Source organism: Equus asinus, chromosome 7, assembly GCF_041296235.1.
Source record: "Equus asinus isolate D_3611 breed Donkey chromosome 7, EquAss-T2T_v2, whole genome shotgun sequence".
NCBI classification, from domain to species: Eukaryota; Metazoa; Chordata; class Mammalia; order Perissodactyla; family Equidae; genus Equus; species Equus asinus.
In genome coordinates, this window is record NC_091796.1 from 73,857,426 (window position 1) to 73,883,653 (window position 26,228).

Sequence of the window (26,228 nt, forward strand, 5' to 3'; positions counted from 1 at the left end):
CCTTTTAAATGTAAAGACTTACTTTATGACCAGAATATGGTCTATCCTGGTACATATTCCATGAACACTTGAAAAGAATGTATATTCTGCTGTTGTTGGGTGGAGGGTTCTATAAACGTCAATTAGCTCAAGTTGCTGTTTTCTATTTGTCCTGTCTATACTTTGTTTGCTTTTTTTTTTTTTTTTGCCTTCTTTCGGATTGACTATTTTTTATGGTTCCATTTTATCTCCTATCATCTCCTTTGTTGGTATATTAGCTCTAAATGTGTTGAGTTATTTTAGTAGATGCATTTGGGTTTATGATATATGTATTTAATTTATTGCAGTTTATCTTCAAGTAATACTTCAAGTAAACTTTCATACAAAATAAGAACTGTATACTTCCATTTGTCCTTTCTCAGCCTTTGTGCTCTTGTCATATTTTACTTCTACATAAACCCACAATATATTGCTATTATTTTTTCTTTAAACACTAGATTATCTTTTAAAGATAAATAAAGAGTTTTAAATAAGAAAAAAAACATTATATTTACCCACGTTGTTACCATTTGCAGGTCCTCTTTACTCGTTTGTGTGGATCCATGTTTCCATCTGACATCACTTTCTTCGTGCTTGAAAGACTTCCATTAATATTTCTTATTGTGTAGGTCTGGAAGTGATGAATTCTTTCCATTTTTAAGTCTGAAAATATTTTTTTTGGGCTTCATTTTTGAAAGATATTTTCATGGTGTAAGGAATTCTTCATTAACACGTTTTTCTTAAAGTACTTTAAAGATTCTGTTCCATTGTCTTCTTGGCTTGCATCAGAATAGAAATTGTTGTCATCCTTGTCTTTGTTCCTTTGTCTATAAATATCTTTATTCTCTGACTGCTTTCAAGATTTTTTTCTTAATCATTGGTCTTAAGCAACTCAATTATGATGTATGTTGGTGTGGTTTTTTTCATGGTTTTTTGTGCTTGAGATTCATTGAGCTTCTTGGATCTTTGTGTTTATAGTTTTCATTAAATTCGGAAAATTTTCAGCCATTGTTTCTTCAAGTATTTTTCTACCCCCCTTTCTGAGACTCCAAATTCAGGTATTTAACAACTATAGTTGTCCCATACCTCCCTAATACTCTGTTGATTTTTTTTTTAAAGATTGGCACGTGAGCTAACAACTGTTGCCAATCTTCTTTTTTTTTCCTGCTTTCTCTCCCCAAATCCCCCCAGTACACAGCTGTATATTTTAGTTGTGGGTCCTTCTAGTTGTGGCATGTGGGATGCCACCTCAGTGTGGCCTGAGGAGTGGTGCCATGTCCACGCCCAGCATCCGAACCAGCAAAACCCTGGGCTGCTGAAGCGGAGCACACGAACTTAATCTCTCGGCCACGGGGCTGGCCCCTATGTCCATTTTTTAACTCTTTTTTTCTTTCCATTTGTTTTTGATAGTTTCTATCACTATGACTTCACATCCACTACTTTTTTCTTCTGCTATGCCTAATCAGATGTAAATCCCACATAGACACAGTTTTCACATTTAGGAGTTCAATTTGCATGTGTGTCATATTTTCCATGTTTCTACTTAACCTGTTCACGTTTTCCTCTACTTCTTGGATATATTGAATACAGTTACAGTAACTGTGTTTTAATTAGTAGTCCTTGTCTACTAATTCCATCGTCTGTGTCATTTTGGGGTCTTTTCCAATTGGCTGGTTTTCTTCTCACTATAGGTCATATTTTCTGCTTATTTGCATGCTTGCTAACTTTTGATTGGTTACCAGACCTGGTGAGTTTTACCTAGCTGGGTGTTGGATGTTCTTGTATTCCTTTAAATATTCTTGAGCTTTGTTCCGGGATGCAGTTGAGTTATTTGGCCTGATCCTTCAGGCTTCCTTTTACGTTCTGTCTGGTAGGACCAGAGCAGCCTTTAGTCTAGGGCTAATTCACTCCACTGCTGAGGCAATACCTTTCTGAGCACTACACCCAATGTCCAACATACACAAGGTTTTCCCCTCTGGCTGGTGACAACATAAACTACTCCTGGCCCTGTGTGAACTCCAGGGATTGCTCTGCCTACTCCTTTCTGGGGGTTCTTTCCCTGTCCATGGTTAGTATCCTCACAAGCATGAGCAAATTAGTGCTCAGCTGAAGACTTGAAGGGGACGCTTTGCAGATTTCTAAAGCCTCTGTGTGCAGTTCTCTGCTCTCCAGTACTCTCCCGTGCAAATCCTAGCTGCCTCAGCCTCCCCAAATTCACAACTCTGTCTCCTCAGTTCCAGGAGACACTGGTGTCTACTTGGGTTACCTCTCCCTACGTTGCAACCTGGGAACCAGCTTCAGGCAGTAAACTGGGTAATCAAAGGGCTCACTTTGTTTGTGTCCCTTCTCTTGGGGATCACTTTCCTGTGCGGCCTGTGTGGCCTATTGTCCAATGTCCAATGTCCGTTTTATATATTCTGCCAGAGTTTTTAAAATTTAAGGTGGGAAAGTAGATTCTGTCCTTGCTTTTGCTTTTAATTTAATGCTACGAATAATCCAGAAGAAAAAAACCCAGTACCTTCAAATGCTTAAAATCTAGCATAGAAAAGACCCAGCTCTCCTGATAGTGGAAATTTTCCAGTAGAAATAGAATCGCATTTTCTTAACAGCAATGCTGAACAGAATAAATTGATTTTGACAACTGTTATGATTACCAAGCAAGAAAGAAACTTTCTTAAAGGAAGATTTCTTAAATTCAGATTTAACTGTAAACTAATTCTACTCCTCTACCCCATCACAAGGGGTAATTACATCACACGGCTGCCTCACTCTCTGTACTTCTCTTAATACGGCAGTTCTGTCACATGCTGCAGGAGGAACACCCCAGCCTTAGTCTTTCCCATTTGCACAGATGATGCTTCTAGCTTTCACAACAACACAATATGATGTCTTGGAGGCTAAAATGATTGTAATGAGCCTTGCCAAACAGAAGGCTTTATAATGCAAAGTGTCATAACAAGAAGCAAACCGCTTTCCAAGAAGCGCTTTGCTGCACAGAGAAGAGTCCTAAGTTATTTCTGCAAGTTAGAGAAGCCCCATGATCTAGCATTGGATGATCCTCCTGTGCCAAGGTCGGGATATACTTTTCAAGCAAATCTTCCCAGTAACAAAGACAGAAATGGCAGCACGTATGTGAGGTAATGTCTGTAGGGGGGTTCAAAGAGAAGATCGGAAGAGTTGATTTTCTTCCATGATCAATTTCAAATGTCCCACCTGGATATTTCCTAAATGCACATCTACTTAATTGCTGATATAAGCTGGGCCCTCATAGTATGTTGTAAAAGGTAAACGGTAACAATAAATGCCAAGAAAGTACCAGAAGCCCCAAAGTATTTTAGAGTTTTCTTGGCTTTTCCTATGATTTTTATTTGTCTAACAATTTACCATTTCTACTCACAAACTGTTTGCTTTTCAGAACTGGGGTAAGGAGTGTTTTGGGTACAGGGGAAATGTCCTGTAGGGCAAGTAGGGCCAGATCGAGACCCAACTTGGAAGTACCCAAAGGTTTCTTCAGGGTCTCTGCACCGCACGTGACCTTCAGATTCCTTCTCTGTTCCCCCTCTCCTCCCTCCTTCAAGACCTAACCACCTCCCTCAATCCACCCATTTCCTGGGCAGCACCCCATGCGCTATACCAAGGGTACTTAAGGTGTGGTCTGTTACCAGTCCACAAAGAGATAAGCAGAAAATGAGGGTAAGCATTTGGAAACTCATGGCAATTGACAGAGGAATTTTAAAGCAGTTGAACACAATAACAAAAAAACTAGGGCTTGGATTTTGCACTTTCCTTTCATTTTTCTAGCAATTTATTTTTATTATATTTTACAAAAGCAGCTGTCTACAACAATTCGGAAACTTAAAAAGAAAAGGAAGGTCCTCCACCACAGCGAGTTTGAGAAACATTGCTCTGGTATGTTTCCCCCTTCATCGAAACTAGGGCCAATGTGGAGTATGCGGGGGTGTTAGGGAGGAGATGAGCGTTTGCTGGAGAGGGAGAGGTCAGCTGGCCCAGGTCAGGAGGCGCCTAGCACCCAGGCAGCCACAGGTTCTGCACTGAGTTTTGGCTTCAGGAACTGCTGCTTGGGCTGATTTAAAATAAAGTAGCATAATATGATCTCACAGACTCCTGTTGTTTCAAACATTAAGCTCTGAGATTGGATAAAATCTATTTAATAAAGCCCTAAATGATGACCAGATGAAGGTACCTGTAAGTTATCAGTTGAGGATTAAAACCTGGACATACCTATTATTTGAGAAAGAAAAAATAATAATAACCTAAAGGCCCAACCAGAGTAAATACCTAAGCAAAGCAATGAATACCTGGTATAGCAGCTGGATCAAATACCCGGGTAGATAATAAACTGAACACTATGAAAACTACATGGAAACTTAGAAAACGTGTACAAAATAATACACCTCTATTTATTGCAGCAATGTTTATAATGGTAAAGAAGAAAAGGGAACTGTATACTAAGTAAAGGCCCATCAACAGAGAAATGGCTGAACAATTTAGCAATGCCCCCGCTTCAAAGATTAGTTAGATCTCTCCTAGTTGACCTGGAGGGATTTCACAGCATTTTGAAAAGTAAAAAAGCAAGATGCAGAGAAGTGTTTGTATACAGTGTCCCAATTTTTTTAAAATGGGAGGAAAAAGCCTATCTGTGGGCATGTTGGAGGTGAAGTATTACTTTAAACGATTATTAGAGGATGGAAGAAGGTATAAAGCCTACCTTCTGGGTGTTAAGATTAGCTACTTGGTGTGGGGTGGAAGGATCAAAGCAAGCCTCTTTCAAAGGATCTGTAACTTATACTATAAGATGCTATGCTGTTTACGTAAAATTATATATGCCAGCATACATGTGAATGTATATTTCTCTCTATAGATATATTTACATATCTGTATGTCTATATCTGTCTGTCTACCTACCTAGCTAAAGAGAGAGCTGTCAAACAATGGGCACCAAAGTTACGGTGGTTATCTTAGGGGAGGGAGTCAGGATTCCTAGTGATTTTCATTTTCTTCCTTCTATGTTTTTCTTTTTTTAGAATGTTTACAATAACCAGGTATTATTTACATAATAAGAAAAAACAGCAAAGCTACGACAAACACATATCTTAGACACCTTCCTCATCTTCCCAACTCTAACCACTCTATTTCCCTCAAGTCAGGTCCCTTCCTCCCTGGCCCCTCCACATCAAGTCAGTTCAGGCTCTTGTTGTCCCTAACAATCCCTATTGGGTCCCCTGCCTTGGTCTCTCCCCTCTCCAGTCAGTTCTCCACATGGAAGCCAGAGTGACCTTTCAAGAATGCCTATCCAGGGGCTGGCCCGTGGTCGAGAGGTTAAGTTCGCACACTCCACTTTGGTAGCCCGGGGTTCGCCAGGTCAGATCCTGGGAGCGGACCTAGCACCGCTCATCAAGCCACACTGAGGCGGCATCCCACAAAGCAGAACTAGAAGGACCACAACTAGAATATACGACTACGTACTGGGGGGCTTTGGGGAGAAGAAGAGAAAAAAAGATTGGCAACAGATGTTAGCTCAGGGCCAATGTTAAGGAAAAAAAAAAAAGAATGCCTACCTGTCCATGACACTCCCCCGCCGGAGCCTCTTCTAGGGCCACTCAGTGCCCCCGGGAGCAGCTCTCAACCCGCACTGTGCGCTGTAGTCTTCAGTGCTACATTTTACAACCTTGCCCGTCTCCCTCTGCTCTTCCACTGCCTGACTTGCAGCTCCTGGCTCACCCATGTTCTTTCATTCTTCCATGTCTGTCCTTCCATTTGCCCAGCTACTCATTCGATATTCAAATTTCATTCCCTTCTGCAACCACTCCCTCGTCTCTCCTTCTGTTTTCCCAAAGCACCCTGTACATCCTTTGTTACAGCACTGAGATCATTCTTTTTAATGAATTTTTCTCTCTCTCCCTCCCTACACTATGAGCTATTTGAGGGGAGTATGGTATCCTCAATGTCTTTACCCAATGAATGAATGAAATGAATGATTAAATGAATCTGTAAAAGCAAACCCAAAACAATAAATATAAATGCATGTCAACCACGTAAAAGGTCTCTATAAGCATTGAAAACAAGTTGAAAGTACAGTTATAAAATAAGTAAGTCATAGGGATGTGATAATATACAGCGTGGTGACTGTAGTTAATACTTACAGTATATTCGAAAGTTGCTAAGATAGTAGATCTTAAAATTTCTCATCACAAGAAAAAGAATTTTGTAACTATGCATGGTGATAGATGTTGACTAAACTTACTGTGGTGATCATTTCTTAATATACGTAAATATTAAATCATTATATGCTACATCTGAAACGAATATAATGTTATATGTCAGTTATATTTCAATAAAACAAATAAATTAAAATGTAAAAAAAGATAAAAAGGTAAACAGTAAACATTTTAAAGTTCATTTTTTTCTTTTCCAGCAAAGTGTCTTCAGCTACTTTTTAAATTACTACTAGTAATTCACCTCATGAATAATTTATATAAAAATTATCAAAGTTAACTACAGTTTAAATCCCTATAAAATGAAACAGAGAAGTGAAAAAGACAGCTGTTTTCCCATTTTCAAATAAAATAAGTTCAGTACTCCTTAGCCATGCCAGGTCTAGAAGCAGCGTCTCTCCCCCTACAGAACACGGCCCAGCTGTGTGGTTACTTACTGGAGTTGAGGAGGATCATGGCCTTGACACAGAGATACTCTTTGTGTTGGAGTTTTAACTCTCGAAACCTTGAAGTCGTTGCCAGGAGCATGTCAAAGATTTCCAGAATTCCTTCTACGCATTTTCCCTCTTCCCTACAAAAGTTCATTTGGAAATTTAAGGAACATACAGCTCCAGGCAACCATCAAAAGCAATAAGGAGTATTTTCCTTTTAATCTCAAATTTCATCTTGTACATCCTTTAACTATGTGGTCATGAGACCACACCCAACAATATGAAATTACTAGAATTATCTTCATATAAAGAGGACAGGGCATTTCCTATAAATCTCTAAAGCAAGCATTTGAATAAACACTATTTAAGCAAAAGTGTGCACTGGAACTACATTTTCCTTCTAACGGTTCACCAAATGTTTTCTTAAAGGAACGCCATTTCTGTTGATTATTTTAAATCTAAACCATTTTAGCCAACCAGCTCTAGATATGACACATATTACTAAAAGGGGATATGCCATGTTCCCCTCGGAAGAAACCTGAAGCGTTCATGAGGAAGACAATGTTACAGAAGCAAATATCCCACGAAGAAATAATCTTTCACACGCAGGGCTTAACTCTCACTTCCTAGTGGTCATTTAGAAACTAGTGAGGCAACTGAGAGACATTTAAATGCAATTTGAAAAAAGCTAATATGACATACAAAGAAATCACAATTAGAGAAGATGGATTAGAATCAGGAAAGGAAGGTAGAAATGCAGACGTGGAGATTTTTGACTTAACAAAGACTATTTTTAAGCAAATGGTTTAGACAAACTTTCAACCATATAATCAAAATTCTTTTGAGAACTCCTTATAGCAATTAATTTTTAAGTATACATTTGAAGTAAGTTACTTGAACTGTATCGAGAAAATACCAGCTTCTATTGACTCTGGTCAGACACACATTCTTTCACCTCACTGCTCCCAAAAAACTTCTCTTATCATCAGTCAGAGAGTTATTGAAAGCCCTTGACAAGGAGTTAGATGATTTTGCCATGAAACTTTCTAAAAGCCGCAGTGCACAGTGAAGGGCAGCTGTGGTGGCAGAAGGATTCTTTTTGAGTCTCCGTAGCAGCCTGGAGGGGATCTGAGATCTTCCAAGAACTGGCTGCTCCCCTCCTCTTTCCCCCAACCCCGAGCCAGGACATTTCCAGTGATGGTGGTGGTTGGTGGGAAGGCCTCTGTAGTATTCAAATGAACTGACCCCAGAGGCACCACCAATCATGGTGAAGCCTTCCCCATTCTGTGCTGTGCAAGGATGGTCACTAACCAGGATCCTGCATGCCACTGCATTTGCACCCCTGCAAACTCACCTACACAAAGCTACAAGCATGCAAACCCATAACTTCTGCAACCAGCTGAGGCTTGCTGAACGTGCACACGTTAAGAGATAAAACACCAGTGCCCCCTAGAAGTCACTCTTAGAGAAAGGCCACTTTGGAGACTCAGAGGTCTGGGCAAAAGATGCCAAAACCTGTCGGAAACCTACAACCGTCCCCATGCCCCATCCTCCCACCTCCCCTGCTCTGGCTTTCCCAGCAAGGATGACACCTGCCCTGCACGTAGCAGATGCACAAGATGTATTTGTTCACTGAGTGCCCCTCATGCCACATCATCAAATCCCTCTGCCTGGGGACAATTAATTACCGGAAGTTGTAATTGTTGGGCTTGAGGACACTTGATACCGAGAAAAACTGGTGTTAAAGTATCTCTGGGGGTAAAAACAAAAAATCCACCAGGTCCTGCATTGCTGGTTTAATAGTTTGGCCATTTACTCTTCTGAGAGGCTCAGTCAGAGGTGGGATCATGTACACTGGGTGCACACGTGCACACATGCATATGCACACACACACACACACACACACACCCCTCCCAAGTAGTATGATAAGGGGACTCATCTGAAATCAATTCTATTTTGCAGAAGTTGCCACCTGTGCCAAAGTACAGTTCCCTAAATATTGAAATTAGTGCCATTTCCTCATTTACATACATGCCATTTTTAATGCAAAATCATAGTTCAAAAGTGGAGAGAGAGTTTTCATTCTAGGGCATCTTAAGCCCTAATAAATGCTGTAACTCACAGTAATCAGAACATGCATACCTCGTGCAAAAAATGAATTTCTAAACAAAGTCTATAGAACTAGGTCTGATTGCTTGCTCTACCAGATGTGAGAGCCAATCATTTTCATTCAAGAGATCACAAAGTTAGAACATTTTTATTCGCTTCACAGGCTGTAGAAACCAAATACTGTCACATGTCGCATAACGACATTTTGGTCAACAATGGACTGCATATACAATACTGGTCCCATAAGATTAGTGCCATATAGGCTAGGTGTGTAGTAGGCTATACTATCTAGGTTTGTGCAAGGGCACTCTATGATGTTTGCACAACAATGAAATCACCTAACGACGCATTTCTCAGAACATAGCCCTGTTGTTAAGCAACGCATGACTGTACATTTCTAGAAAATAAATGGGAAATATAGGAGCAGTAAGGTGCAATACTCCAATGGAACAACAAAAGACCCCGAATAGCCAAAGGATTCCTGAGAAAAAAGAACAAAGCCGGAGGGATCACACTCCCCGATTTCAAATTATACTACAAAGCCATAGTAACCAAAACAGCATGGTACTGGCACAAAAACAGGCACACAGATCAATGGAACAAAATTGAGAGCCCAGAAGTAAACCCACACGTTTATGGACAGCTAATATTCGACAAGGAAGCCAAGAGCATACGATGGAGAAAGGAGAGTCTCTTCAATAAATGGTGCTGGGAAAACTGGACAGCCACATTCAAAAGAATGAAAGTAGACCATTCCCTTACACCATGCACAAAAATCAACTCAAAACGGATTAAAGACTTGAATGTAAGACCCGAAACCATGAGACTTCTAGAAGAAAACATAGGCAGTGCGCTCTATGACATTGGTCTGAGCAGCATATTTTCAAGTCCCATGTCTGACCGGGCAAGGGAAACAAAAGAAAAAATGAACAAATGGGACTACATCAAACTAACAAGTTTCTGCACAGCAAAGGAAACCATCAAGAAAATGAAAAGACAACCTAACAATTGGGAGAAGATATTTGCAAACCACATATCAGATAAGGGGTTAATATCCAAAATATACAAAGAACACATACAGCTCAACAACAAAAAAACCAACAATCCAATTAGAAAATGGGCAAAAGCTCTGAACAGAGATTTCTCCAAAGAAGAAATACAGATGGCCAATAGGCATATGAAAAGATGCCGAACATCATTAGCTATCAGGGAAATGCAAATCAAAACTACAATGAGGTATCACCTCACTCCGGTCAGAATGGCTATAATTAACAAGACAGGAAACGACAAATGTTAGAGAGGGTGTGGAGAGAAGGGAACCCTTGTTCACTGCTGGTGGCAGTGCAAACTGGTGCAGCCACTATGGAAAGCAGTTTGGAGTATCCTCAGAAAATTAAGGATAGATCTACCATATGATCCAGCTATTCCACTGCTGGGTATTTATCCAAAGAACTTGAAAACACAAAGGCATAAAGATACTTACACCCCTATGTTCATTGCGGCATTATACACAATAGCCAAGACTTGGAAGCAAACTAGGTGCCCATCAAGGGACGAATGGATAAAGAAGATGTGGTATTTATACATGATGGACTACTACTCAGCCATAAGAAATGATGAAATCCAGCCATTTGTGACAACATGAATGGACCTAGGGTATTATGCTGAATGAAATAAGTCAGAGGGAGAAAGTCAAATACCATATGATCTCACTCATAAATAGAAGATAAAAACGACAAAAAAAAAACACATAGCATTGGAGATTGGACTGGTGGGGAAGGGGGGAGGGGGGAGGGTAAAAGGGGTGATTAGGGCCACATGTGAGGGGATGCACTATAATTAGCGTTCGGGTGGTGAACATGATGTAAGGTATCCAGAATTTGAAATATGATGTACATCCGAAAAAAATAAAAATTAAAAAATAAAAGGTACAATACTCCATAAATGACACCCTAATAAAGCTATGCTTTAAAATGAGTTATACCGAACAGAATAAGAAAAGACTTTAAAATAACAAATTAATGAGATGTATTTCATTTATTTTGTATCTATAGATTGACACTGAATTCCGAGGAAGGAATTAGGACTGGATTAAAAGATTTAAATTAAAGATAGAAGGTATATGATTTGAATGTTAAAATATTGAAACAATATATCAGTCAAACCAAGCTACTCATGGAAATTCACTTTTGCACACCATTTGTCCATAAACTAGTGCTAAGTAAAAATAAAAGTCGTTACATGTGGAATATCTTATTATTTGATAATCACTCCTTCATAAAAGGAAAATATTCTGTTTGATACCAAGGGCAAAGTGTTGAATGAGTGGGCCTTGCTTTAGGGTACATTATTTTGCACCTGCGTTAAGTATCTGCTGGCACAGACATGTGGCTACAAACCACAGTTTACCTCTGTGTGGGCGGCCGTCGGGGGGAGGGCTCAAGACTTAGCACATGAAAAGGACTTAAATATTGAACTCAGGTGAAAATTATCTGAATACAAAAGGGAAATGAAAATTTATAAGTGAAAATTCTGTGGATATCTTGAAGAAAATTCGATATAGAAATAACTAATGTGGGGGCCAGCCCCGTGGCCAACTGGTTAAGTTCGCGTGCTCCGCTGTGATGGCACAGGGTTTTGCTGGTTTGGATCCTGGGCACGGACATGGCACCGCTCGTCAGGCGACATTGAGGCAGCATCCCACATGCCACAACTAGAAGGACCTGCAACTAAGGTATACATCTATGTACCAGGGGGGATTTGGGGAGATAAAGCATACAAAAAAAAAAAAAAAAAAGATTGGCAACAATTGTTAGCTCAGGTGCCAATCTTTAGAGTAAAAAAAAAAAAAAAAAGGGGGCTGGCCCCGTGGCCGAGTGGTTAAGTTCGCGCGCTCCGCTGCAGGCAGCCCAGTGTTTCGTTGGTTCGAATCCTGGGCGCGGACATGGCACTGCTCATCAGACCACGCTGAGGCAGCGTCCCACATGCCACAACTGGAAGAACCCACAACGAAGAATACACAACTATGTACCGGGGGGCTTTGGGGAGAAAAAGGAAAAAATAAAATCTTTAAAAAAAAAAAAAAAAAAAAAAAAAAAAAAAAAAGATTGGCCACAGTTGTTAGCTCAGGTGCCAATCTTTAAAAAAAAGAAATAACTAATGTGAATGCAAACTCATACATTCACAATTATATGATTCCATGGAATTCCACAAACATCCACAACAGGTCCAAGCCCAGATCTAAAGTTCTCTGCCTTTTAATTAACATTTAACATTAGACAGTTTCCTGCTGATGCTAAGGACACAAAATGTCTTAGGAGAGATGATTTTTCAAGAAGCAGAAGCTCAGATTCTGTGGTAGAGCTTCATGTGAACTTGTGAATCTCGTGGTTACTAAGGGAAGAACCACCTTGTTAGAAATCAGCTGAGATAGCTGGACTTTCCTCTCTTCCTCCGTAGGTTCAAGTTTCCTCTCTGCAGAAGCCTCAACAAGAATAAAGGGACACTTACACCAATGGATAGATCATCCAAACAGAAGATCAATAAGGAAACACTGGCCTCAAAGGACACATTAGACCAGATGGACTTAGTAGGTATATATAGAACATTCCATCCAAAAACCACAGAATACACATTCTTTTCAAATGCACATGGAACATTTTCCAGGATTGACCACATATTAGGCCACAAAACAAGTCTCAATAAATTTAAGAAGATCAAAATAATACCATGCATCTTTTCTGACCACAAAGGTATGAAACTAGAAATCAACTACAGGAAGAAAACCAGAAAACCACAAAAATGTTGAGATTAAACAAAATGCTACTGAACAACGATTGGGTTAACAAAGAAACCAAAGGAGAAATAAAAAATTCCTGGAGACAAATGAAAATGAAAATATGACATGCCAAAATCTGTGGGATACAGCAAAAGCACTTCTAAGAGGGAAGTTTATAGCAATTCAGGCCTACCTCAACAAAGAAGAAAAATCCCAAATAAACAATCTAAAAGTGCATCTAAAGGTACTGGAAAAAGAAGAACAAACAAAGCCCAAAATCAGCAGAAGGAAGGAAATAATAAAAGTCAGAGCAGAAATACACGAAATAGAGACTAAAAAAATAGTAGAAAAAAATTAATGAAACCAAGAGCTGGTTCTTTGAAAAGATAAACAAAATTGACAACCCTTAGTTAGACTCACCAAGAAAAAAGGAGAGAAGGGTCAAATAAATAAAATCAGAAATGAAAGAGGAGAGATTACAACAGACGCCTTAGAAATACAAAAGATAATAAGAGAATACTATGAAAAGCTATACGCCAACAAATTGGATAATCTAAAAGAAATGGATAAATTCTTAGAAACATACAACCTTGCAAAACTGGACCAAGAAGTAGAGAATTTGAATAGACGAATCACCAGTAAGGAGATCGAAACAGCAATCAAAAACCTCCCAAAAAATAAAAGTCCAGGACCAGATGGCTTCCCTGGTGAATTCTACCAAACATTCAAAGACTTAATACCTATCCTTCTCAAACTCTTCCAAAAAATTGAAGAGGAGGGGAGGCTTCCTAACTCCTTCTATGAAGCCAACATTATCCCGACACCAAAACCAGACAAGGACAACACAAAAAAAGAAAATTACAGGCCAATAGCACTGATGAACATCGATGCAAACATCCTCAACAAAATACTAGCAAATCAAATACAACAATACATTAAAAAGATCATACATCATGATCAAGTGGGTTTCATTCCAGGGATGCAGGGATGGTTCAACACCTGCAAATCTATCAACGTGATACACCACATTAACAAAATGAAGGATAAAAATCACATGATCATCTCAATAGATGCAGAGAAAGTATTTGACAAGATACAGCATCCATTTATGATAAAAACTCTAAATAAAAGGGGTATAGAAGGAAAATACCTCAACATAATAAACGCCATATATGACAAACCCACAGCAAATATCATTCTCAATGGAGAAAACCTGAAAGCTATCCCTCTAAGAATAGGAACCAGACAAGGATGCCCACTGTCACCACTCTTATTTAACATAGTATTGCAAGTCCTAGCCAGAGAAATCAGGCAAGAATGAGAAATAAAAGGGATCCATGTTGGAAAAGAAGAAGTGAAACTGTCACTCTTTGCAGACGACATGATTTTATATATAGAAAACCCTAAAGAATCCACTAAAAAACTTTTAGAAACAATAGATGAATACAGTCAAGTCGCGGGATACAAAATCAACATACAAAAATCAGTTGCGTTTCTATACACTAACAGCAAAGTAGCAGAAAGAGAAATTAAGAATACAATCCCATTTACAATTGCAACAAAAAGAATAAAATACCCAGGAATAAACTTAACCAAAGAGGTGAAAGATCTGTACACTGAAAACTATAAAACATTGTTGAAAGAAATTGAAGACGACGCAAAGAAATGGAAAGATATTCCGTGCTCTCGGATTGGAAGAATTAACATCGTTAAAATGTCCATACTTCCAAAGCAATCTATAGATTCAACACAATCCCTATCAAAGTCCCAACAACATTTTTCACAGAAATAGAACAAAGAATCCTAAAATTTATATGGAACAACAAAAGACCCCGAATAACCAAAGGATTCCTGAGAAAAAAGAACAAAGCCGGAGGTATCATACTCCCTGATTTCAAAATATACTACAAAGCCATAGTAACCAAAACAGCATGGTACTGGCACAAAAACAGACACACAGATCAATGGAACAGAATCGAGAACCCAGAAACAAACCCACACATTTATGGACAGCTAATATTCGACAAGGAAGGGAGCCAAGAGAATACAACGGAGAAAGGAGAGTCTCTTCAATAAATGGCGTTGGGAGAACTGGACAGCCAGATGCAAAAGAATGAAAGTTGACCATTTTCTTACACCATACACAAAAATTAACTCAAAATGGATTAAAGACTTGAGTGTAAGACCCGAAATCATGAAACTTCTAGAAGAAAACATAAGCAGTACACTCTTTGATATCAGTCTTAGCAGCATATTTTCAAGTACCATGTCTGACCGAGCAAGGGAAAGAAAAGAAAAAATGAATAAATGGGACTACATCAAACTAAAGAGCTTCTGTACAGCAAAGGAAACCATCAATAAAATGAAAAGATAACCTAACAATTGGGAGAAGATATTTGTAAACCATATATCAGATAAGGGGTTAATATCCAAAATATACAAAGACCTCATACATCTCAACAACAAGAAAACCAACAACACAATTGAAAAATAGGCAAAAGATCTGAACAGAGATTTCTCCAAAGAAGATATGCAGATGGCTAATAGGCATATGAAAAGATGCTCAACATCATTAGCTATCAGGGAAATGCAAATCAAAACTACAATCACCTCACTCCCGTCATTTGGCTATAATTAACAAGACGGGAAATAAGTGTTGGAGAGGATGTGGAGAGAAGGGAACCCTCACACACTGCTGGTGGGAGTGCAAACTGGTACAGCCACTATGGAAAGCAGTATGGAGTATCCTCAGAAAATTAAGGATAGATCTACCATATGATCCAGTGATCCCACTGCTGGGTATTTATCCAAAGAACTTGAAAATGTAAAGGCATAAAGATACATGCACCCCTATGTTCACTGTAGCATTATACACAATAGCCAAGACTTGGAAGCAACCTAGGTGCCCATCAAGGGACAAATGGATAAAGAAGATGTGATATATATACACAATGGAATACTACTCAGCCATGAGAAATGATGAAATCTGGCCATTTGTGACAACATGGATGGTCCTTGAGGGTATTGTGCCAAGTGAAATAACTCAGAGGGAGAAAGTTAAATATCATATGATCTCACTCAAAAGCAGAAGATAAAAACAATGACAAACAAACACATAGCAACGGAGATTTAGGATTGGTGGTTACCAGAGGGGAAGTGGGGGAGAGGGCAAAAGGGGTCATTAAGCTCACATGTGAGGGGAAGGACTATAATTAGTTTTTGGATGGTGAACATGATGTAATCCACACAGAATTCGACATATATTACGATGTACATCTGAAAGCTATATATTGTTATAATCCAATATTACTGCAATTAAAAAAATAATTTAAAAAATCTTGATCCATAAAGAAAAAAAAGAATAAAGGGAAACAGAAATCATAGTCTCAGTCTCCACAAATGGGCTAATTTAGTTGTATTCGTTGCTCATATGGTCATACCAGCACTTGAAGGAACTCTGATAGGATGATCCACCAAAAGATAGTTATTTTCAAGTAGTGTGAAAATTATTTATTTACACTGCAAAAAGATTCAAAATAGAACTTCTTTATGGTGTACGATCCCTGACTTTTTGAATAAGTAATATTTTAAACATTTTTGAATAAGCAACTCCTCCAGAAACATACTCATTACATGAAAGTGTATTTACTTGTATAATAGATACACTAAGAAACTGAACTATCTTGGACTTGAAATTCTAGATGTCACAGAGTTCATGTGTTAAAAACAGTAGTAGCAACTGCAACAAAAAATATCCACCAATAAGCACTCCAAATAAATGCCTGCTCAATGCAAATGCATTTACAATTCTCAAGAACTCCTCTTCCATACTCAACCATAGAAACTAGATTTACATGTTGTAAAATATAGTGCTTTCAAATATTTATAAAGAGTAATGTGAGTCTATTAAAAATAGTTTGTAAAAAAAATGACTTCTTTCTTTTTTTCTTCTTCTGTTACTTAACCAAAAGGTAGGCCTAAAATTTACCCGGGATTTGTGTCAATTTATAGTAACTTATACACATACTTACAGGAGTTAAAGAATCCATACAAAGAGGGGAGTTAATTGTACCAAAAACTAAGAATGAAATAGTCACTGAAAATAAACGCTAAATATGGCATTAAGTTAGAAATTAAGACAAAAAGTAAAATAACGCAATCCCAATGTCTGCAAATTTATTGGTTCATCAAGGGATGGAACTTCTTCCTAGCACTAACTTCTAGGAGAATTATATGTGTATATTTATGTGTGTGTGTGTGTGTGCATGTGAGAGAGAGGATGTACATATGTGGCTTTATTGAAACACCAAGTCAAATTCAATGAGTGAATGAATGAATGAATGAGACCGATGGCTTGACTGGGTGCCCAGTCTTTCAGGCCACCTTGAAACGTGGTAGCATGAGATGACAGCAGGAGTAGGCTTCTGAAGTGGGCAGAGAGTAGAATAGAGTTGTTCCAAGACAAAAGAATAAAGTAGAAAGTTTGCCTTTTAGCCTCTTCCTATTCCCCCTTCCAGTTCTGTATGAGAGGCATGTACTGTTGTAGTAAAGAGTGTGGACTTCACAGCCAGCCCCCTAAGTCCAGGTCCACCACTTACTACTCTAACTATAGGCAAGTTACCTAATTTCCCGTTCCCATATCCGAAGGACAGGGATAATAATGGTGCTTACCCATAAAGGGCTGTTGTGAAGATGAAGTGAGTTAACACACATCAAGTGCTGAAGATGGTGCCTGGTACATACATGCCAATAAGTTAGCTATTTTGATCATTACTGAAGGGTCCTACCTGTCCTAGGCTTCCAGAACCTCCCTCTGTGGTTTACCACCTACGTTTGTTTCTGCTGGAGCCACATCCCATGCTCCAGCTCTTCCCAAGGGCTCTGCTCTCCACCAAAACACCTCCATTACAGAACAGAGCTCCTTGTCCATGTTAGCATCCATGACAACAGGCAGAACGAGTGCTAATCCTTTGGGGGTTTTCATGTCTGTAACATGTGCATAGGGAGATTCGGATCCTCTGAAGAGGTTATACCAAGAGCTGGAGGCAGATGCTTTCCGCTCATAGCACTAGGCACCCTTCTTCTCTGTGCACAGAATCAAACGCGACTGAGCGTTCCACACCAGAACTTTTTCGAAATAAGGTATGTGGAAATCAATTTCCATGGAGAGTTTCAAACTCCTTAAATCTAAACCAAGAAAGTGTTCGATTTTTCCTACTAAAAAGCTTGAGTGCTGTGTATTCCAGCTTTCCCTCCATAAACAGTTCACCTACGTCAATTAAAAATTGGTTCCTTTTCTGTGCCCTCGTTAAAAGAAAACGACATGCAACCAGGTTATGGCATCATCACTAACATTCCCCAATTCCCATTAACTTTCGTCTGATTTTAATAATCACTCCTTCCACCACTATTGCCAAAAATGCTATATGGTACATGCAATTAGAGTGAGTTAAAGTATGTCAAAATAAACTTAGCAGATTTGTAACAATTTTATTACCTGTCCAGATAGCTGGCGATGTAATTGATCCCTACAGGTGGAAAGAACAGCAGGACAACTTCACCCAAAAATGGAATTTTTAAGCAGAAAAATCTAAGTTGATACACCTGGTGGCCACATACCCTGCAGGACATAGACCCCTATAATGGCCTGGCCTGTGAATGCTGCCCCACTGAAGTAAGAGGAGTCACAGGACACCGAATCCTGGTCCCTGTGTTCCCCTTCTCAGGTTCCTAAGCCAGTGAAGGAGCTCATGACCTTATCATCCTCTAATTGCCCCTTCAGGTGCGAGATTTTAACTGCAGCACCCAGGACCGTGTTCCCACTCACTCAGCGCCTCACTCAAACAACTCGGAGAAGAAACACAAAGCCCTTTTTCTTACCTGTCCAGAACGAGGTCTGGAGCAAAGATGAGCTTGCCGGGGTGGTCGATTGAGCGCCATATCAGGCCCACCATCAGCACCTCCAGCCAGCAGCTCTCCAAGAGCCGCACTTGGTCGAACAGGCTGAGCTCCACAAAGCCTGGGGAAAGCAAGAGGCCGTGAGACACCCCCGCCCTTTCCTCAGCTCCCTGTTTCTGTAGAGACAGAACAGCAAGTTTTAAAAAGCTAAGGAAACATAAACACGGGGAAACAATATTACAAAGATGTGGTTAAATCCTGACCTAAGGAAGAAAATTTTGAACTTAAGGTGTGCACCTCACTATTTCCAGTCTTGGACTCCTTCTAGGACAAATACTTCATTTAGAATTTATAAAGGACCTGTTACCTGGGCTGGTACAGCTCCCCAGATAGATGCTAGGGAAGAACAGAGAGCTGGGACAGATCTTTGTTCCTTACATCCTAATCACTCCTTGCACTGCTGAGAAAGATAACGCTAGGCTGCCGGCCAGAGGGGCTGCCTTGACTGGCCCAGTGCATGATTGGGGCGGGGAGGAGTGAGGGGATGTGGTAGGTGGGGTGGGGAGTGGAGGGCATGCAGAGAGAGCAGGGCCAGCCCCTGTAGAAAGTCAAGGCTTCAACCGAAAGTACTTCTCCAATTGCCTAAAATTTCCCATCCAGTGTTAGAGTCACTCTTCTGAGGAGGAGCGCTGTCTCCAGGCTCTTCTAACGGGAAAAGCGAATCTGACAACTGAAGCCGGTTCCCACAGCCTGATAGCCGAATAGCATGCATTGGTCAAGGAACTGGGAGGAAACAGGTAGTCTCTAGGGAGGTGAGTGCTTCAAAAGCAAAGCAGAGATCACTGGTGCTTCCTCCACAAGCCATGAGAAAAGCAGGAGGCAGCGTAATACAAAAACACTTGCCAAATGCACAGCTTCAGAGTGCAATGGACTCTGGGTAAAATCCCAGCTCAGCCTCTTCCTAGTTAGTTACTAATCTCCTTTTAAGTCTTTGTTTTCTTATAGGAAAAATAGGGGTAATAACGCCTACCTCTGAGAATTTCCTACAGGTAAGATCTCTCATCATCCTCATTTTACATATGAGGAAACTATGGCACAGAGACGCACGTGGTTCAAATCTTTGAACAATTAAAATGCAAATCTGCACAAAGGAGAATTTAATGGAGCAATGAATGGAAGGATGGATAAATCCTTTCCAAAGCCACATCCTACGCTCAGTTCAGGTTCCTAAAATGTGCACATGTTCCAATCTCACCCATAGTTGTAGACAATAAGCTGACCCAAGGGAGAGCAAGCATTTTACACTTGTAGATATTCAACAAGATCAAGTCTAGGTGATATTTTAATAATTTTTTGGTTTGGACAATGACTATATCAGCTGACATAGGGGAAAAAAATCACCCCTCCAAATTATGCCTAAGTTTTCTGAAAAATTTTTAAAATACCAAGCTTAAAGAGGGACTAATGCAGCTTTAGTGTTCAGTTTTGTTACGGCACAGAGAAGCTGTGCAGATCTCAGCAGTAATCAATTTCACCACCACTCTCCAGGTGGGGTTCTGAAAAGTAGTGTTTGGAATACTTGGAGAGTGAAAGCCAGAGGGAAGTGCATCAGTATCGTCTCTTCTGGGAAAGAGCAGAGAAGATAAAACAATATAGTCCTGGCAAAGGTGGAGATGCTAGATTATCAAAACAGAACTGGAAACTAGAAAATCCTAAGGAAGCTCAGAACCCAACAAATGGCCCCAAGAGATCCTATGACCCTCGGTCTTGATTCCCACTGCTCTTTACTCCCAACTGCTCTTCACCCAGCTTCTCACCTCTCCCCATCTTCACAGTTTCCTTAATGCAGTTGCTGCCCCCAAGGCCTTGGGAATCGTCCCTAGCGGCTCAGAACCTGGAGAGAGACCTCACTTCTTAGATGCTGGGAAAGACGTGCATGGAGAAGCCCTTCCAGGGGGAGGACGGGTGCTGCCATTCTCTGTTAGAATCCCAGATTCCCTCTTTCACAGAAACACCAATTTAGACGGTAATTAGATGGTAATTTCAACACAATGCAATACTTCATGTTTATATTACAAACTGGCCTGGGGAAGTCACCACATCATAGGATGGAAAATGCTGGTTCCAAATAACCATCTTGAATGATCAAACCTATTTTCAACTTGGTGGCATTTTAGGTTTATTGATGATTGATGTCACTTCAGCTGCTAATTTTCTCTACTTGTCCAGATACATTCATTTATGTACCTACTACTGGTTCTTTCTCTATTGGAACAATATTTTACAAATTCATATTGAGCATCTGACAAACCTTCCACTTCCATACTGGTTATATTGCACTCCACCCCACCTTCACCTCACTATGCCCCTTCTTTCGAGGTAAGGAGTCCACAGCCAGGAAACAGGTCAATGTGAAGTCTAGATCCCTTCCTTTTAGACCATGTTTCAGGTCCCAGGGCCCTAGAATTTCCTGCCCAAATGCCCCAAGCCCATTTCCAGAGCCTGGGTGTGTCTCTTCCCCGGTCCATCCTCCCAGACCAGACATGAGAAGTGACCAAAGGCTATTGCCTGTAGGAGGTGTGACATGTAGGATGGAGCATGTGCAAGGCTGTGTGAGATGGATGTGTGGGTGGGAAAAGAAGAGAGCTGGGAACAGAAGGGGCGCAGCCATGCACAACTCTTCTTGTACTGCCATGTCTGGCACAGAACTCAGAGGAGTCCAAGAATTCTAAAATGGAACCTGGCCTTCCAGGACATGCTGCAGGTATATAGTGCGTCAAGATAGGAAGAAAGAATATATTTCATGTAAAGTTTATAAGTCAAGCTGCCAAACCGTTAAATATGGAGACATGGTTTATGGACCTCCATTTTGCACTCTTGCCCCGTAACTGTTAGGGACAGGCCTTTCTACAAACAAATGCAAAGCTAAGACCCAGAAAGCCCTACCCGGAATTTTCTTGGCCCAGCCGATCATGTGCACCAGCTCCATGTCGGCCAGCTTGGTCAGGGACATCATCATGGAGGACTCGGTGAAGGGCGTGCTGGGGCGGCTCACGAGCACGTTGGGCGGCTCCGCCTCGAGGAGCGTGAGCACCAGCTGCTCCGGGCTCAGGGTGCTCAGCAGCAGCTCCTTCACTCGGCTCACGTGTCCACAGCTTTTCTTGGCTTTGCTCAGGCAGTGCAGCTGCTCACTGGAATTTCTCTGCCTCCGCACTACGCGGTACCCACACCTTTCTCTCCGGGAGCCTAAGGCGGAGAGCAGATGATAACACAGGGCTTTCCCATCCTTCCCCGACCCAGCATTCAAGTTCCCCGAGTCGCCAGGGTAAAAACGAAGCAATGCTATCATTATAAGACCTGAGTCTAGTTTCAGAATGTCTTAGAACAGAAGCCTGACTTTTATCTTCTGGACCCTGGGGGCATATACCAATGACTATTACAGTTGTAACTGTATATGGCAAAACCAGTAACATGACTTGCTAGGGACAATAGCCCAAATGATCTGAAGGTCTCCATTTCAGGTCACCTATGGATACAAAATCCATTTCTCTTTTTAAGAGTGCTGACATACCTCAGTTTCCAAACCATGTAATTTGGAATTTTCTTCAGGCAGAAGATAGAGGAAAGTTAGGAATTGAACATTGATATTTCCAAATAGTCATCAAATAATACACTTTTATAATGCATTCTTAAAATGTTTACATGCATGCATATGTATTACATAATATATTCTTTTTATATACTTACACAAATAAGTATGTTTCAAATAATAAATTAATTGAAAATATCTGGAAAATACAGAAGAGCACAAATTTTGGTATAAATTCTTTCAGGTTTTTTAATGCTTTTATATTTTTCCTAATATTATATACAAAATTAGGATTATAGTGTATATACTATTTTATAACCTGCCTTTTTATTAAAAATATGTCATTTTACAACAATTTTAAAATTTTTATAGCATTCTGTTCATGAGTATAGCCTCACTTATTTAAAGTGTCCCCAGTGGTTGGAAATCTAAGTTGGTTCTAATTTCTTTGCTAGTATACATATTACAATGAAATGCATCTTTGTACATGTATCTAATCACTTCCTTACAACAAATTCAGACATCCAATCCTGAACCAAGGCATATACACATTTAAAATTTTGATACATAGTAATAGATCAGCCTCCAAAAGTATTTTAAAATGTATACTCTAAACAATACTTTAAGGGCTATTTTCTCATAACACCAGGGGCATCAAAAATCATTTTTAATCTTTACTAATCTGACAGGTGACTAAACAATCTTTGTATTTTTTTAATTACTAGCAAGGTTGACTAATATGTTTTCCCTTTGTATTTCTTTTTCTTTTATATTGCCTGTTTGTTTCTTTCACCCCATTTCCCCCCTAATACCCTATAAAATCTCTTTATATAGTAACAATATATAACTTTTGTTATATGCAATATTTGTCTTGTTTGTTATATATCTCTTAACTTTGTTCACGGTGTCTTTTCTTGTAAGAAGATTTTAATACATAGTCAAATCTGTCTTTTGGGGTTGGCCCCGTTGCCGAGGGGTTAAGTTCGGCACTCTGCTGCGGCAGCCCAGGGTTTCACTGGTTCGGGTCCTGGGCACAGACATGGCACCACTCGTCAGGCCACACTGAGGCGGCGTCCCACATGCCACAACTAGAAGGACCCACAACTAAAATATACAACTATGTATGGGGGGATTTGGGCAGAAAAAGCAGAAAGAAAAAAAAAATCTGTCTTTTGCTTCACATCAAGATTACACAATATTCTCCTATATCTTCACTTTTTGAAGCACTTTTGTGGTTCAAATCTATTTGGAATTTTATGTTTGTATCATGTCATAAGGATATTTCATGTTATGTTTTTCCAAATGGATGTACAGTTTTCCCAATACCATTTACTGAATAAGCTTTTCCCATTGGAAAAAATATACAATATAACATAAGAAATATAAATATATATTTATATATATATACTATATATTATATAATATAAAATGCCTTGTCATTTAATAAAGAATTTATATAAAAGTAACTTCTTTCAGATTTTCTACTCTGTTTCAAACATCTATTTTTCTATTCCTGCGCTGGTACCAAAATGTTTCGGTTACCGTAGGTTTATGGACCACAACACAATGGGATAATGTCTTTAAGATGGGAGTCGGGGGAGAAAGTTTCAATTTATAATTATATTCCCAAACTATCATTCAAGAGTGAGGAAATTAAAGACATTTTCAGTTATCATTATCATTATCATTGAGAAGATATATCATTCATAGCCCCTTTGAAATACTACTGTGTTCTTTGGGATGGAGAAGAATAAGCCTGAAGAAACAATGAAAGTCAAGAAGTAATGGTAAGAAAGTAAAATGGTAAATACGTGAGTAAATCCGAAAAGCATTGAATGAATAAAATAATAATAATTAATTTTTGGCGGTACAGAAACAAGGTGGAAACAAAATACCAGACAATAACATATAAGATGAAAGAAGAATAATTTTGTCTAGAGCTTTCTAAGATTCTTTGTTAGGGAAAAGAGATATCTATTAGAGAGAGGGGCTTGAATTCTCAAATTAATCCACGAATGCATGCTAAAAATAGAAATGTTGTCTAAAAGAATTGAAACAGAATGTATGACTTCCAAACTAGCAGAAGAGGAAAATGAAAACTTTCTGGTGATCAACTCCAAAAATGAAAAACATAGAAATACACATATTTTTTAAAAGCACAAAATAAGATAATAGAAATGAATCCAAATGTCAGAGATCACAATAAACACAAACAGACTAAATTCATCAATTAAGAGCAACTCTGAGATCACACATATTTTTAAATCTAGACATAGACTGGTTGTCAGAGATACATCTAACATACAGAAAAACTGAAAGTAATGGGATAGGAAAAGATATAACAGCCAAAAATTAACAAAATAAATTGGAATTACTCTATCAATATCAAACAATATAAACTTTAAGGCAAAAATCATTATTAAGGCCTCATCAATAGATTATAAATGGAAGATAAATAATTCTAAACTCATATACATCAAAACAGCAAAACAACAAGAAAACACAGTATACAAATAACACCAAAAAGTGATTGAAAGAAAAAGGGCTACTGACAAATATACTATCATAATAGGATATTTTAACGTATCTCTCTCAGCAACTCACAGAGCAAACAGGTGCGGGAAAAGTCAGAATACAGAACATTTGAACTACACAATTAACAAGCTTGTGCTATAAAAACTCATAAAATTTGAAAACATGATCATACACTAGGTATTGAATAAAATTTTAACTAAAGCTGATATTGTATAGATAATATTTTCTGACCACAATAAAATAAAAAATACATCAATAATGAAAATATAACTTCCAGGGGCTGGCCTAGTGATGTAGTGGTTAAGTTTGCATTCAGTGGCCTGGGGTTCTCAGGTTCCAATCCTGGGCGTGGTCCTAGCACCGCTTGTCAAGCCATGATGTGGCAGCATCCCACATAAAGTACAGGAAGATGGGCACAGATGTTAGCTCAGTGAGAATCTTTCTCAAGCAAAAAGAGGAGGACTGGCAACAGTTGTTAGCTCAGGGCCAATCTTCCTCACAGAAAAAAAAAATATATATATATATAAAACACCCAAACCCCTATAACTTTGAGCACAAAAATATTTCTAAATATCCATTGGTTAAAGACAAAGATGTAAAATGGAAATTAAGAAAGACATGTTGTAAGTCAGGATGTCATTAGCATGGGTATAACTTTTATATTAATTTTCTCTAAAAGTTAAAATCAGCAAAATGCCTAGTTTCGATACTCCCACCATTATGTTTGTTCACTAAATTCAATTGTCTGCTCAAAATGGATTAAAGACTTGAATGTAAGACCTGAAACTATGAAACTTCTAGAAGAAAAACATAGGCAGTACGCTCTTCAACATCGGTCTTAGCAGCATATTTTCAAGTCCCATGTCTGACCGGGCAAGGGAAACAATAGAAAAAATAAACAAATGAGACTACATCAGACTCAAAAGCTTCTGCACAGCCAAGGAAACCATCAACAAAATGAAAAGACAACCTAACAATTGGGAGAGGATATTTGCAAACCATATATCTGATAAGGGGTTAATATCCAAAGTATATAAAGAACTCATATGTCTCAACAACAAAAAACTAACAACCCAGTTAAAGAATGGGCAAAAGATCCGAACAGATATTTCACCAAAGAAGATATACAGATGACCAACAGGCACATGAAAAGATGTTCAATGTCACTAATTATCCAGGGAAATGCAAATCAAAACTACAATGAAATATCACCTCACTCCAGCCAGAATGGCTATAATTAATAAGACAGGAAATAACAAGTGTCAGAGAGGATGTGGAGAGAAGGGAACTCTCTTACACTGCTGGTGGGAGTGCAAATTGGTGCAGCCACTATGGAAAACAGATGGAGATTTCTCAAAAAATTAAGAATAGAACTACCATACGATCCAGTTATTTCATTGCTGGGTATTTATCCAAAGAACATGAAAACACAAATGTGTAAAGATATATGCACCCCTATGTTCACTGCAGCATTATTTATAATAGCCAAGACTAGCAAGCAACCCATGTGCTTATTAGGGACAAATGGAGAAAGAAGATGCAGTATATATACACAATGGAATACTACTCAGCCATAAAAAAGGATGAAATCTGGCCATTTGTGACAACATGAATGGACCTATGAGAGCATTATG

General features: G+C 39.1%; 1 protein-coding gene across 2 annotated transcripts in view; it reads right to left on the reverse strand.

Annotated features, from left to right (window-relative positions):
* Window positions 1–26,228, reverse strand: part of ESR2 (estrogen receptor 2) — a 66,771-nt gene that overhangs the window by 13,451 nt on the left and 27,092 nt on the right. For both annotated transcript variants that reach the window (XM_044773724.2, XM_070513763.1), the window contains 3 exons: window positions 21,417–21,716; window positions 18,453–18,591; window positions 6,692–6,825 (listed from right to left, as the gene is read on the reverse strand). In XM_044773724.2, coding sequence (XP_044629659.1) covers window positions 6,692–6,825; window positions 18,453–18,591; window positions 21,417–21,716 — 573 coding nt within the window. The remainder of the gene's footprint in view (window positions 1–6,691; window positions 6,826–18,452; window positions 18,592–21,416; window positions 21,717–26,228) is intronic.